Raw genomic sequence first — 14789 nt, 5'->3', positions numbered from 1 at the left:
TGTTTTGGGTTTTTTTAATGGCAGTTTCCCCCTCTCATTTGCTGGGAGTGTTACAGTTTTTCTAGCAAAACCCATAGGCCCACCCCAGGCCATTTTACTCCTTAGTCATTCCTATGACTATGGCAAAGCTAAGATGCCCAGCGTTCTCCTGGACCTCCTGAAAGCTCTTGTGATTTCACCACAAGTTGTTACTAATCTGGTTGTTTTTGTTTTGTTTTTTTTTTTTTTTTTTCTGGAACCTGTGGAAACAGTGGTATATTTGGTCCTTGTGAGAAAATCATACAGAATTATTTTCCCACAAACTCTTCTTTCCTCCATGATTCAGTTTGGCCAGACTTCCCTTACATCGTTAGTCAAAACCCATAGGTGTGATTGTGGACAGCCTGGCTGCAACATCACCGACACATTGGTGATTCTGAACTCGTTGTCCCACTGCTTCTGAGCTGAATCCCTTCATTTCATTGCGTAGGAAAAGGAAAGAATTGAATGTTCTGAGTCGAAGGCACATGGCTGCAAAACAGTTGTAGTAGTGCCAAAAAGATGCTTTCTGAAGAGGTTGGGCAAGTGGCTGCATGCTGCTGGAAGCGCAGAGCGACACGTCAGTTCTTAAATGTAGCATCAGGAATGAGAAGAAGGCTTGACAGCCCCTTTAGCTGCTTTGTCATCTGCAGCTATCTCTCCTTTCTGCTGTGGATTTTTGGTTAGGGAGGGTTTATTGTCCAGACTGGCTGTGGGGTGCCCACTGCAGAAGGCATGTGGCCTGTGTCACAGTGGATCTCCTCATAATTTAGCTTCACTCCTCTTCTCTCATGCTCTAATTTTGACAATGCAAGAAGCCCAGCAGCCATGGTGTTAAGCACTGCAGGGCTGAGTAAATAAATATGTCAATAAATAATCATATCCTGCACAAAAGAGAAACCTGGGGGAGAGACTGATGGTAGCCAGGGAGTTCTGCTGATACAGGTGGAGATTTTTATTGTTTTGTTTCTCTTAATGACTTCCCTTGGACTGATTTCTTTTCTTCTAGAGCTTTGAGTGGGAGTAGGCTGTTAGTGCTCTCCCTGAGTTTCTTCATCACACACAAGGGCCTCATATCCTCCTTTCTCAAGTAGATAGCCTTTCCTGAGCTTCTTCTGGATGTTTACTCATGAAGGCTCTGAAATCCTTTATGTAGTTTATCCTCATGCCTAAATCGGGGGGTTTTTCTGTGTAAGCAAGAGCTTTGTACATCACCTAGGCTGTCCTTCCTTGGCCAAACAGGCTTCTTCTCTGCACGCTGATCTGGCCTCTGTCCCATTAGACCTTGCTTAAAAATGAAGCTGATGTGAAGACAGCGGAAGACCAGGCGTGCACCAGCCCCAGCAAGCCAACCAGCAGTGGGGCAGTCAGGTGTCCAGAGTCACTTCTGTGGGATTGCTTGGGGTAGCATCACTCATTTCTTTTGGAGATTATGAGATTCATTGCCTTCATGGGTCATCTGGCTGTGCTAGTGTTTACATGTCTATGTGTGCCTGAGTGTCACCATGTGTTTTGTATGACAGAGGTCAGTACAACCCCAAATACAGCAAACAGAACCATTGGTTCCCACAGATAAACCTTTCAACACACTGTGTTCTCATGGAGGCTGCAGCAGCTCTTTATCACTGTGTCTCACACGAGAGCCACTCGCCAGTCTCAAAGGTGAATGGACCAGGAGAGGCAGTTGTTTTGGAGAGAAATGAGTCCACATCCCAATCCTGCACCCTGTGTCTCCATGGTGATTTTTGCTTTGGGCCAGCTGGCTCAGTCCTACTGCGCCTGTTCTGGTTCCAGCTCACAGCCCGTTTCACATCATGCATTTCTAGGTTTATAGTCCTACTTTGGAATGCAAACCAAAAGCCACAGGTGACAGCAAGAAAAGGTTTCTGACTTGTTTGGCCATAACTTTGGGTATGTTTTCTTGGCCCTAAAGTCTGGAAGATGGTGAAAAATGCTCAAGGTGTTTCCTTGAGGAAGTGAAGGCTTTTGTCTATACAGGTCAGGTGTGATGATGGGAAGGCAGGTTATTTACAAAATTGTTGCAACTCTTTAAACTGGAGGTCAGGTGATCGACCTGCACTATCCTTTCCTAAAACATCCCAGACCCTCAGTGTTTGAGAGTACTGTAGGTCCTATGTTTGGTCTTACTTGAAGGTGTACGTGGCTGTCAGGAGGTCAACAAATCAGTCTGTCTCAAATTTCTGTTTTGGCAGAGCCCTGTGCCCAGTTTCCCCACGTTTCTCCTTGCATCTTCGTCTTTGCAGGCCAGATCCTGTGTATTCCATCCAGGGGCTTGTTTCTCTCCATCAGGTCCGTATCCTGATGGAAATCAAATGAAGGAAGGGACCTTTTGAATAGGCAAACTGATGTTTCAGCCCTGCTAGAGCTTGGTCTGAGTTTCAGAATTCATAAGCAAAGCAGGGACTGAATGTCATGCAGTGACCTCTTTGCAAATATAACAGTTAAGACAAAGTCCAGTGGGAGTGAGAGACTCAGCCAGAGACTCCAATGAGCCTTACCCATGTCTTGCCTTCACAAGTAGTGTTGTTTCTAACAAGTAAGGTATGCAAGGTGCCAAGCATTCCCTTGCAGGAACCAGCTGGAGTCATTGACATTACAAAGTTAATATTTACAGGTGGAAAGTCATCCAGGTGGGGAGACAGCCATCATGGAAAAAGCCAAAATATCCTTTCCACTAGGCAGTTGTGGGAAGCCACAAATGTCCCAGTGCTGTGTGGGTGAAGGGGGGCACAAGCAGAGCAGCAAAGGAAAACTGATTAATTTTGGTTCCTTTTTGAGAGACCTTGGTACCCTTTCCCAGGAACTGAGATAATGGAGGGCCAGGTAGGATGGCCAGTGAAGTCTGGGGTCGGGAAGGCTGAGAAAGTACTCTCTTTCCCCTGTAGAATGGGGTACTGTGGTCAACCCCTGTTTGGGAGATGAGCAGCAGTGACTTGGGCCATGCTGCCTTGAAAGCAGAGCCATGCCAAGGTCATCCTTCTTTCAGTTCTGCTTTCAGGATGTAACTCTGTTAGCAGGTAGCAATCAAAGATGGAGCTTGATGGAAGCTAGAGGCTCCTGCTTTACAGACCTGTTTGGAGGTTAAATGTAGGGATCCAGATGTTAGGCTGGACTACAAGGCAAACTATGGCCAGTTTCACATTTACTGCAGAGATTGTCTGGTGCAGTTCTACAGAGGGAGCTTTGGGTGCTGGAGAAATGCCGTGGTGACTGTTTGTTCCACTTTGTGATGGTGGAGGACAGATGGGAAGGAGGAAGGTGCCCTGAACACATATGATGTTGCCAAAGAGTCCTACCTGGCCCATTGATGTGAATTGGACTCATCTGGCTCCATTTTGATTTCAGGATGAGGAAACATTCCTTGGTAGCTTGCTTTCCCCACCTCCTCTGGCCGTACCCAGTGCTTCAGGAGCTCATTCAAGCATGGCATTATAGGAGCCTCATCATGTCATGCCTCATTTTAGGTGATGCTGTGGGTGTTGCCGCAGTCTTCAGCTCTTTAAACAGATGTGGTGCTGCTCGTGGGTTCCCCAGCAGCCTGCAGCACAGCCCCAGCCAAGCATTCCACACTTGCCTCAGCTCTGCTGGGCCTCTCTCCAAGAAATCTGAATGAGGGATTTCTTCAGCAAAGCATTTGCTAGACATCCTTCAGTGTCCTCCAAAGATAAAGCTTCAAAGCAGGGCTTCTGTCAATCCCACCTGTCTGATCTCATATTTTTCTTTCTTTCTCATCCCATCTCTGACTCCCTAGCAGACTTTTTTCTCCTCTGAGACTCTTGGGAGTACTGATCATTTGGTTGTAAAACTTCTTCCTGACTTTACTGACACCCACTTTCCTAAAAAGTCTTTTTGCTTACATTGTGCAGAGGTTCCTTCATATGCTCATGCAGACCTTGGAGGCTTTCGGGTGCTGCCCCTGCCTCCATCTTTATTGTCACCACCTCATTTTGTTCTTGGGACTCCAGAAGTCCTTCCTGGCTTGGAGGACTGTTGCTCAGCACGGTACCTCTGGCAGGGCTATGATCTGCCTTCTCAAGCCCCAGAGACCCAACACGGGCACCTCAGACTCCCAGGTTTCTCACTTTATGTCTGGAGAGCACTTTGATGTCTCGGTAGGGTGGTTGCAGTCTCATTTTGTGATTTCTGTAGAGGTGACAGTCTTTCCTGTCAGCTTTGACAGACATGGTGAAGGATGTTTCCTTACTGGGGTCTGGCTCTGTTTTGTCAAGGCTGTAGACTATTAAATTGTTTTCACTTGCTGTCTTCATTTGCTTTCCACGCAGTAACACTGAGGTATCCTGAAGAGAAGTTTTGCACTATTCCAGCTGTGCTGAGTTTTCCCATGAGAAGGTATCTAGGGGTTATATTTCAGCTCAGGGGTTATCTTTCAGCTCAGGGGACTGGACTGCTGGACCTTCTCACGCCAAGACCTAGAAATTGGTGTCAGGTCCAGTTACTGTAGCATCTGCAGGGAAGTGATGGGGCAGCCTCTGGTGAGGTATATTTTAACCTGTGTTCTCAGGTGTTGCATAGTTGATTAGCTATAACGTGAAACATAAACTAGTCATGTGATTAACTGAGGAAATCTGTAATATCTCTCGTCATTACTGCAGTTCATTCCAGTGGGAGATGGAGGTGACCCTGAAAGAATCTTGCACTGAGGTGTAATAAAGTATTCAAATGTAAATGTATGTATTTGTCCCTGAGATTTTGCTTCATGTGCCTAAAACCAGGGATATGTCAGAGGAACCCACAGCTTGTTATTCAGACTCATCTGCCCCTGAGCCCACCCCAAAAGGATTAGTAAGAATTGTAATGTTTCTAAATTACAGCTAAGAAAGCTTTCAGTAGCCAGAAGATAATTTGTCCTGGATTTAAGGAGTTAAAGGGAGAATGAAGAAGGGAATAAAGATGGTTCGTGAGGAAAAACAGCAGTATCCTGAGCCACATGCCAAAATAACCTGATCAGGCCACGACAGGGAGTAACTGCCTGCACCACCTCCATGCTCAAGGGCACTAAGTCCTGGTTGATAATTTTCATCATACCTATAAAGGAAAGTCATGATGTGCAGAATGAAACAGGAGGCAGGGTTGTTGATGCTATAAATGCAGGAGAGGGATATGTAGGAGGGCAGCTGGGGTGTCAGGGAAATAAGGGATTTGAAGGTGATGATGATAAGGGTGCCCTGGCCATGGCACTGGAGGGACATACTTTTTGGGTGGGGATGAGAGGGAAGGAGAGGGATGCTTGGCCTTGTCCATTTGGCTTTGTTTATGGCTATGCTGTGCATTGGGAAGTCTTGCTCTTTCATTTGGCCATAAGACATGGATCAAACATGGCAGGTTGGAGCTGTGTGAATCCAGGTCTGCAGCAGTGCAAGGGACGTGCTCTGTCACATCTTACATCTTTGAGAACTGCTGTGCACTGCATTTAGAAAACTACTAATTAGGCTGAGACAGTTTTACTAGCAGGACAGGAAAAGCAGAACAGAAAGGCAGGGAAATTTTCACCTGGAATGAAGGCCCCCTTGACATCTTAGGCTCACCAGGAACAGGAAGAAGCTGAGGCTGTTGAAGTCTGAGCTCTACTTTGAGATTGTCTCCAAACATTCAGTAGCACAAGAAAAAGAATTTGTATAGCCTCCAGGGACATAAATTTTCAGGAGGTTCTGAGAGTGCAGTGGTGCTGGGGACAATGCCTCTAAAGGAGTCACACAGGGACCACTGTGAAGAAGGGTGCTGTGCTTGAGACATGGCTGTTTTGAAGGTGCAATGCATTAGCCATACCTGGCAGATCCCCTTTTCATTGCCTTCTCAGCCTGGGCGTGTATATGGGTTTGCAGGTGTGTGCCTCTCTGGGGAGAAGTGGAAGATACTTATTTCAGTATTGTCTTGCAAGCATCATTTATATGCTGAACACACGCCGTGTGCTTTCTACAGTATTTTTCAAGCAGGCACTGTCGTTCTGGCAGCAGCCAGGAAGCAGCCTCTGGTTACAGAGCACTGGCAGCTCTGCAGGTACTGCAGAAGGTCTGACTTCTTTCTTAATACAGGGCACCGGCTCGGTCTCTTGCCACCTCAAAGACCACACTTAAAAATCAGCAGTAAGTGCTGGGAGTAAACCAGAAGAAAACATCAGAGACTTTCAAACTGCTCCTTCTTTAGTCCCCAAAGTGTATTTTTTGCCCTTTAGGGTGACGTGGGTGGATAGGGAACTTTTCCTCATTTGCTTTCCTGAAACCTGTTAGAAGTACAAGTGGGGCGGCTGCGTGATTTGTGTGTGCATGCAGAAGAGGGCCATCTGAATTGTAAATAGCACCTGCTAAATTATTATTAAGTGAAAGCTGACGTGGGAGGAGTTCTCAGGAACAAAAAACCTCAAGTCTTTAAATAAAAGTCATTCCAGCTGTTTTAACACTGTCCCCTGGCTGCACCCTACCTACTTCAGTTCATGTAGATGCTGTGAGGAGTTATGTGAGTCATATGAAGGACGGGGAAGGCCCCATTAAATCCAGTTACTATCAGTTTTGTGAGAGCTTTAAATGACTACACTAAACTCATTAAAGAAAGGAACTATCAATTTTATTTAATGCATGGTGCCCAACCCTGATTCTGCTCCCAGCCCAGAGATTAGCCGTGCTCAGGGGTGATATAAAACTTAGACTTACACTCTTCAGGACATCTATTTAGCTGTTGTGGCATCTTGGCTTCATCCTGGCTGGCTAATAGAGGCCTGCCTTGCACCCATGCCAGGGCAGGGACCAGCTCAGTTGGAACTGCCACTTGGCTTAATCCAGCCAAATCTTTTGGTGGTGGAGGTGGGGCTGCAGAGCTGGGCTTCAGGTGGGCAGGAATGCTCCGTGGGTGAAGCTGCTCATGCCAAGTGTCCTCACTCCCTCCACTCCTGGCAGAGTGCAGAAAGATGAGGAGCCAGGTGCCAGCCTTGGGCATTCCATGCAAAATGCAGAAAGGTGACTGCTTGGATCTTCCTGCAGAGAAGGGAAGTGATATGCCAGGTCCAGCCTTGCACAGGAGGTTTCTTGTCAGACCTGTGAATGGGGGGTTAAGAGAACTTTTCCCAAGTGAAACATCCCATTTTCCATTCCTCCGCAGCTTATGGCCCTCTGTCTTTCCAAGACCCCAGGAGCAAGAATGCTTCCCGGGGGCATTCCCACTGTCTCTGAGATGTTGGTGCCACTGGGCTCGGCTGGCATGGATCACCCCATTACTGCTGGCTTGTTTCCTCATGGATGTTGTGGCAAGCTGTTGTCAGCCTGTGTAATCAAAAGGCTGAAGGTGTAAATCATATTACAGGCTGTAATGAGGAATTTGATTCCTGTAACAAAACCGTCCAACTTTTATTCACATTTATTACTATTCCTGCTATTGCCATGGAGCAAAAATCCATTTTGAAAGAAACAACATGCCACCAGCACAGTTTTATTGTGTCCTCAGGAAATTTAGGATTGTGTTTTTCTCGCATTAACTGCACAGGAAAATTTGCAATAAAAATTACTTTTCTGCAGAAGCCACCTTTTCCCATCACCAAGCTGTCAATCAGCCTGTAATTTCTTGGTATCGGACTGTGCTGAAGAACTCACTGAGTTATTTTCCTCAGAATGCATGCCCTTAAAACCTCAAACATGAGAAAATAATTTTGGATGTAAGGAAGAAGATTTCATAGTTCTTTTTTTAGAGAAAATGAAAAAACCTTTTCTGTGATGAGATATAACCTCTGAGGAGGGCAGCACTGGCAGCAGAAGAGTCCAAAGTCCTCACTTTATCCACAGAAGCACTGCTTCTTTCATCTCCTCCATTTTTGGGGTGAGTCAGTGTTCATCCCCTGTTCCTGTCCTCTGCTGAGGCTGCCAGCAGTGTTTCAGGGACAGCAAGGGGCTGGTTGTTGATGTGGAAACCAGTCCCTAACAACAACTCGTTTCACCAAAGGGCGCAGGCAGCCATCTGACATTGACAATGTTGAGTGACTGCTGACCTTGTTTTTAGCGTCAGCTGATATCAAGTGGAGCCCTGCCAGTTTGCACCAGTTGAAAGCCTGTCCCTTAATGGTGGCGATTATCCTGATTTTTACAGTGGCGCTGAGAAAGTTGCAGCTGCTGTGCTTCACATCCTTGACTTTAATTTGCTACGCCTCAGCCTTTTGGTGTTATCTTTAGAGGAGAGTGCAAGAAGAATGTCTCTCCTCGGTCTGCGTCAGTCATTTTTTCCCTTTTCATTTTCTACGAAGACAGATGGCTCAAGCACGCCGTGGAATGAAAGCCATAAAACTATAAATTACACCTCTGCTAGGTCCACAATATGTTACTAATTACATCTGCCATATTATTTGCGTCCAGGGGGAAAACATACATCAAACCACCCCCTCTCTCCAGGCAGGTCAGTACTGTACTAGAAGGAACACCGTGATTCTTCTTAATCAGTGGAAAAACAAACATGGTTTTGGCTCACTCACACATGATCTTTGTGTCCAGGATGACAAGTTGAGTAGCACTGCTGTGGTTCTCCGAGCTCGCAGCCCACCACATGCCCGGCATTCGTGACAGCATCGTTGCCCTGTGGAAAGGAGAGAGCAGAGAAAGTACTTCTCTATCAGGGCAAGGAGCTGGAGGGTGTCTGAGCCTCCAGTTGCAGGGGCCTTGGGAATTGCTGCCCAGGAGGTTGGGGGAGCAGGGGGTAATGGAGTTAAAAGGAACAACAGTAAACAATCATAAATCCACTGGAGACAGGGGTCATGTCTGCAAAGGGCAGCATGCTATGGTTTGCAGGGCTTTCTTGCTAGACTGGGATCAGTGGGGTTTTGTGTGCTGCATTAAAGCCCTGGTGAGGGTTTCCCCCTGTGTCCTGAAGGGGTTTTCTTCTGCATCTGCTCTGTCCTCAGAAATTCATCACTGCGGAAGGGGTGAAGGCACAGGTGCTGAAGCAAAGCGGAGAGATTGCTTGGCCTGTTACTTCTGAGTAGTTACTCTTTGTAGGTTTTGGCTCACTACAGCACCCCTGTCTTGAGCCACTCCTGCCCTTTGGGCTGCTGGGAATTAAGTGGAAAAAGAGAGCTGGGTGTGTTTAGATCTGTTAACTTGACTACTAAGCTTTGTGAGTGTGGAGTGACATTCACATTTTTCTATATGAGTAAGTTTATGCATGCATGTGTGTGAATGTGTCTGTGTACACGAGCTCCAGGAAATCTTCTGAAGAGGAACATGGACTAGTGAAGTATGAGGAGGCCAAGTCAGATACTGTCATGCCTCCAGATGAAGAAGTCGTCCATGTGCACTGCAGAGTTTGTTGTGGCTTTGTTACTGAAGCATTCATTCAGCTTTTGACTGTTTTAAGTTGAAAACAAGTCAAGGTTATGTTTGTGCTTAATAATTCAACAATGGTGCCAGCTCAGCATATTGTCTTTTTCTTCCCTAGTCATTCTGGTTTATTAAAAAGAAACACTGATGACAGATAGAAGGGTGAAGGAGGCTGTGCCTTTCTGCTCTAACTCCTGCCGGGTGCCGATTCCTTCCCCAGAAGTCCCCATGGATTTGTGTTCTTCACAAAATGTTTGCCCCAGCAGTACTATCCCCACTCTGGGGAGGGAAAGTTGGCAGCAAGTCAGGACTTAGCTGTCCCCTTCTCCGTGCACCACATCTTTTCTTCTCTGAATAGGCACATTTTCTGTTTCAGTGGAATATTACTCAGAATCCTTCAGTAAGTCTGTCTCAGTGATGCATTATTTTCACTTCGGTTATGAGGTTGTGGGGTGGTTTTCTGGTGGTCTGGGTTTTTTTAAAAAGATTTAGAAGATCATTAACTCTTCTGAAACCAAATAAGCTTGCATTAAAATAGGTTTTTTTTCTTTCCTGTAAAAATAAAGCTATATTAGGAGCTAATTCTGCCACATGCTAATGTATGTGTTGCTTCATAAACAATGCTGTTCATTTCCAGGGGATCTGCTTCCCGGTGATGGTATTGTCACTGTGAATAAGAATAGATGAACAAAATTTTATAAATCTGGGAGCACTGACAGCACACAGTGAAGCTCATGTTGTGTAACTGCCATCTCCAGTCCTGAGCACAGACTAGCATTGTGCACAATTCCCACTCACAGAGTTGGCAAGGAATCTGAAACATCATCTTCTTCTGTTCTGGCTCCTCAACTTTATCTGTGCACCTCCATTTGCTCGCAGTGTATCATCTCCTGGCCCCATCTTCACTCTGTGCAGGCCAGAAGCTACACAGTGGTTTTATGGGCGTAAGTGGAGGGCTTAAGTCAGATCCACCAAACTGCTTAGGATTGGATGAGCCTGAGGATTTGAGATTTGGCTTCTGTAGTCAGAATACTTTGCAGTATTTGACATGAGTTCTTCCAGAGAGCTAGATATATTCCTGGAGACAATGGGAATAGGAGTCTCTTTAGGCAGAGGAGGTAAAAATAACATGCACATTCCTGTTATTAAAAATGAAAAGGGGGAAGAGCAAGAGAACAGAAATCTTGAATGTTGTTAGTGTAGTTCAATCTGGGGTAATGATTTATTTTAGGACATAATATTTTACTTGTGTCAAATACATATTTCTGGAAGAACTTGCTTTTGTGTGTGTGTGCATGTAATGTATCTGAAGCCTGTATCCCATTTCCCTTTCCTGCCACTGGACAAATGAAAAAAGCTGGGGAAGGCATCTTGACACAGTGGTTTCACTCTGATGTTGTATTGCAGGTATGGCCTCGCATGTGCAAGTTTTCTCTCCTCATACCCTTCAGTCAAGTGCCTTCTGTAGCGTGAAGAAACTGAAAGTGGAGCCGAGTTCGAACTGGGATATGACTGGGTATGGCACACACAGCAAAGTCTACAACCAGGGCAAGAACGTGCAGTCCTCCCAAGCAGCCGCCGCAGCAGCCGTCAACACCTCCCTCCAGATCCCCAACCCCAGCATCCCTTACGAGCAGACCATCATCTTCCCAGCAAGCACGGGGCACATCGTGGTCACATCTGCCAACAGCACTTCTGGTGTGGTTGCGGTGTCTGGGCAAACGCTGGGCGGGCCACACAACCTGATGCGTCGCAGCACTGTGAGCCTTCTGGACACCTACCAAAAATGTGGACTTAAGCGCAAGAGTGAGGAGATTGAGAACACAAGCAGCGTGCAGATTATCGAGGAGCATCCACCAATGATTCAGAACAATGCCAGTGGGGCCACTGTAGCCACCGCCACCACCTCCACGGCCACTTCCAAAAACAGTGGCTCCAACAGTGAAGGGGATTACCAGCTGGTGCAACATGAGGTGCTCTGTTCCATGACCAACACGTACGAAGTGTTAGAGTTTCTTGGCCGTGGAACCTTCGGACAAGTAGTCAAATGCTGGAAACGTGGCACTAATGAGATTGTGGCTATCAAGATCCTAAAAAACCATCCTTCTTATGCCCGGCAAGGCCAGATTGAAGTGAGCATCCTGGCTCGGCTGAGCACGGAAAGCGCGGATGACTACAACTTTGTCCGTGCTTATGAATGCTTCCAGCACAAGAATCACACATGCTTGGTATTTGAAATGTTGGAGCAGAACCTCTATGATTTCTTAAAGCAAAATAAATTCAGTCCCTTGCCCCTTAAATACATTCGACCAATTCTCCAGCAGGTAGCAACTGCCCTAATGAAGCTGAAAAGCCTGGGACTGATTCATGCTGATCTCAAACCAGAGAACATCATGCTGGTAGACCCATCCCGACAGCCATATAGGGTCAAGGTCATAGACTTTGGTTCAGCTAGCCATGTGTCTAAGGCTGTGTGTTCTACTTACCTTCAATCCAGATACTACAGGTAAGAGACTGGGCTCATGTAACACTCCTAGAAGAAGTATTTTACCTATGGGAATTTTCTTACATTCATTTAAATGAATGAGATTCATCCCTTAATTCTAAACAGAGATGGCTCTTAGAATAGCTTGTTGATGATAAGAAAAAATGATGTCCTAACCTCTTGGAGTTTACTTGCATTGAAAACCATTGTAAGTTTGTAAATAATCATAAAGTGTTGCAAAAATAGACTTTGCCAGTTACAGTTTAGAAAGTCTTTTCACTTCTATCAGTTTGTTCTCTCTGGAACTGTTTCCAGAAGAGGGGATGTCCACATTTCCATTCCAAGTCATTGGATGTAGGTTCTTGGTTTCAGGATTACTTTAACCTAAACAGTCAATCAAACAGTCTCAAATGTGTCTTCCAGTCAGTACTCATATATGAAACCAGGGACTTAACAAGGGTAAGGTTGGCCCGCAGGAAAACTGTATGGATGCAGAAGATGGTTTGTCAAGGATTAGTTTTCACACAGGCTCTGAGTCAATGGGAGTCTTCTGGCTGGCTCTTGTCAGCTCTCCTCCAGGCAAGTATTGCCAGTGATTTGGTGTTGGAGTGAGGACCTGTTGTTCTCTGTTGATTCCCACTCACAGTGCTTTGTTACGTGCTAGGATGGAGCTGTGACCTCAGCACAGGTGAGCCTGAAGTGAAATGTGTGAACCAGGTATATTCCTCTTCATCCTGTTGAACGGTTTCATCAGAGCAGTCTCTATTCATAACCCCTGGCAGGGCAGGGGTTATGAAAAGGGGGTTATATCCTCACCCTCTGTCTTGACTCCAAGACACAAAGTCTCTCTTGCAGATGTTCTCAGGCCCTCTCTTTGGTAGCTGTCAGATTGATTCAGCATTGTAGGGACCAAGAAAAGCAGCTCTACTGCTGCTTCAGGGGTGAAGGGAAATACAGAAGGGGGTGAAGGGAATTTGTCTTTAGATCACAGCTGAATTTAGAAATGTTCAGACCACATTTTTGTCATTGTACTTCTGTGAAACAGGGGCGAAGAGAGAAAATCCGATCCTCCTTCATGATGGATGTAATGAAAATCAGTCCTGTCGGCATCCAAGGCTCATCAGATGGGTTACAAAAAAGCAGGGTAGTTGATCTGTTTGTAAATAGACAAGAAATCTGTCTTATACATGGTGAGGACTGGGGTTGAAAAACCAACATGAGTTGATAACAGACCCTTTTCCTACTTCATTAATTTCACAGTGGCAAAGCCTACCTGAACTCTGAGCTTGGAGAGGGTTAATTTTCACAGGAACTTTGACAGTGTAGCACTGCAGCAGCTGATCTTTATCTGCTTGTCCTTTGCTCTGAAGGAGGCCAGGAAAAAATCCCCAGCCTTAGTTTATACCTTAGAAGAGGCTTATTAAATAAGATATTCTACCTGATGACAGTCCCATCCTCTAGGAGAGACATGTTTCTGTGGTAAATATGCAAAAGCTGTTGGAGTTGCCATTACCTGAAAGACTAGGAAAAAAAAAAAAGAAAGATAATACAGGCATTTTGTTGTTGAGTTACCTGTGATTCTGTATTAGCAGCATAGGTCCCTAGCTGAAAGACAGAAGGGGCAGCCAAAATGAACTATGTGACAGAAAGCAGAAATGAAAGAGAAAAATGGTTCATTCTCAGTGACAAACAAGGAATATTTTTGTGGCAGTCTCTGGGGAGGAAAAGGCTTCATAAAATTTGCTTTTTATATTTTAAATGTTATTCCTGCCCAGTCTGAAGTCGGAGCTTGATAGATAGTAAGTTTTGTCTGTCTAATTCCTCCCTTGTTTTCCATGCCTGAATTGGTGGGAGGAGGGGAAAAGGGGCAGCAGCTCACCAGGAAAAAAAAAAAAAAAAGAAAAATCTCATTGGGTTGAATTACATCAGCAGGGGGCTGCTGATTAAGCTAAATTCAAGTCATGAGGAAAATTTATGTTCTTCTTCATTTTCTGATGGGGAAAATACAGCACAGAGTAAAGACCCCTTCCACTCTAAAATGCAAAGAACTTTCATGCTAGGGGAAACACTGGGCTTTATAAAGATTTCATGTATCTTTCATTTAATTTACACTTGTTCTGCTTGCAGAGTATAAAAGACAAGGGGATGACTTCAAGAAATGGCACATTTAAGTTGGATGTGAAGGAAAAGCTTCCTCAGACTAGTGAAACCTCTCAGACTCTAAGCAGTCATGCTAAAGGAGTGACAGAAGTCCTGTGCCCCATGCATTTAAGGAAAGATGAAGCAGAGCACAGGGGACTATGAAGTAGAGGCTGGATCTCAGCTGGAGGTTTTTTATCATGGACTTTCACAAGCAAATTCCTAAGCTGTCTCCATATTTTATTAAAAGCTTGATTTTTCTTTTTCCTATCACTGCTTTTGAGAATGTGATGGCCAAATCCTTTGAAGGATTGAAAGGTGTGTGGGATCCTGCTCCTTCTCAGAGCAATGTAAGGCCTTTCCTCTTCCTGTGAATTATAGGCCCACTTTCTTCTCCTAGCTGTGGAAGACAAAATGTCTTTAAACAAACTCTGTGCATTTTCTTGACCTGAATCTGCACAACCCAGCATAAACCAGAGAGCCCCATGGCTGCTTGCAGACTTTCCATGGGTGATTTGCCATTGCTGCTGTGTGATGTGCTCTGAAGATGAACAGGATCCCTGGCCCAGTTTCTTGTGGGAAGAATGGTGGGTAGATTTCTGTTGTGCTGGTGGGCAGATTGCTGTTGTGCTGCTGGCACTGCTCAGGGGCCCTCACTGGGTACCCCAAACCCAGAGCTGTTTCTGTCCCACCAGGGATGTTTCTAAGCAAATGTGCTCTGGAAGGATGGTAATAGTATTGAAGTGACAGAGCGGGATGAAAAATATCAAAAATGGGATCAAAATGTCTTTAGTCCAGCAGAATTTAGCTCCCAA

General features: G+C 45.4%; 1 protein-coding gene across 3 annotated transcripts in view; it reads left to right on the top strand.

Annotated features, from left to right (window-relative positions):
• The window catches only part of HIPK2 (homeodomain interacting protein kinase 2), a 127059-nt gene that overhangs the window by 30912 nt on the left and 81358 nt on the right, over positions 1-14789 (top strand). For all 3 annotated transcript variants that reach the window (XM_041485928.1, XM_041485929.1, XM_041485927.1), the window contains exon 2: positions 10758-11856. In XM_041485928.1, the coding sequence (XP_041341862.1) occupies positions 10758-11856 (1099 nt within the window). The remainder of the gene's footprint in view (positions 1-10757; positions 11857-14789) is intronic.

The sequence above is a fragment of the Pyrgilauda ruficollis genome, unplaced genomic scaffold (assembly GCF_017590135.1).
Source record: "Pyrgilauda ruficollis isolate IOZ18807 unplaced genomic scaffold, ASM1759013v1 scaffold73, whole genome shotgun sequence".
Lineage (NCBI taxonomy): Eukaryota > Metazoa > Chordata > Aves > Passeriformes > Passeridae > Pyrgilauda > Pyrgilauda ruficollis.
This window is presented reverse-complemented; position numbering and strand designations above follow the sequence as displayed.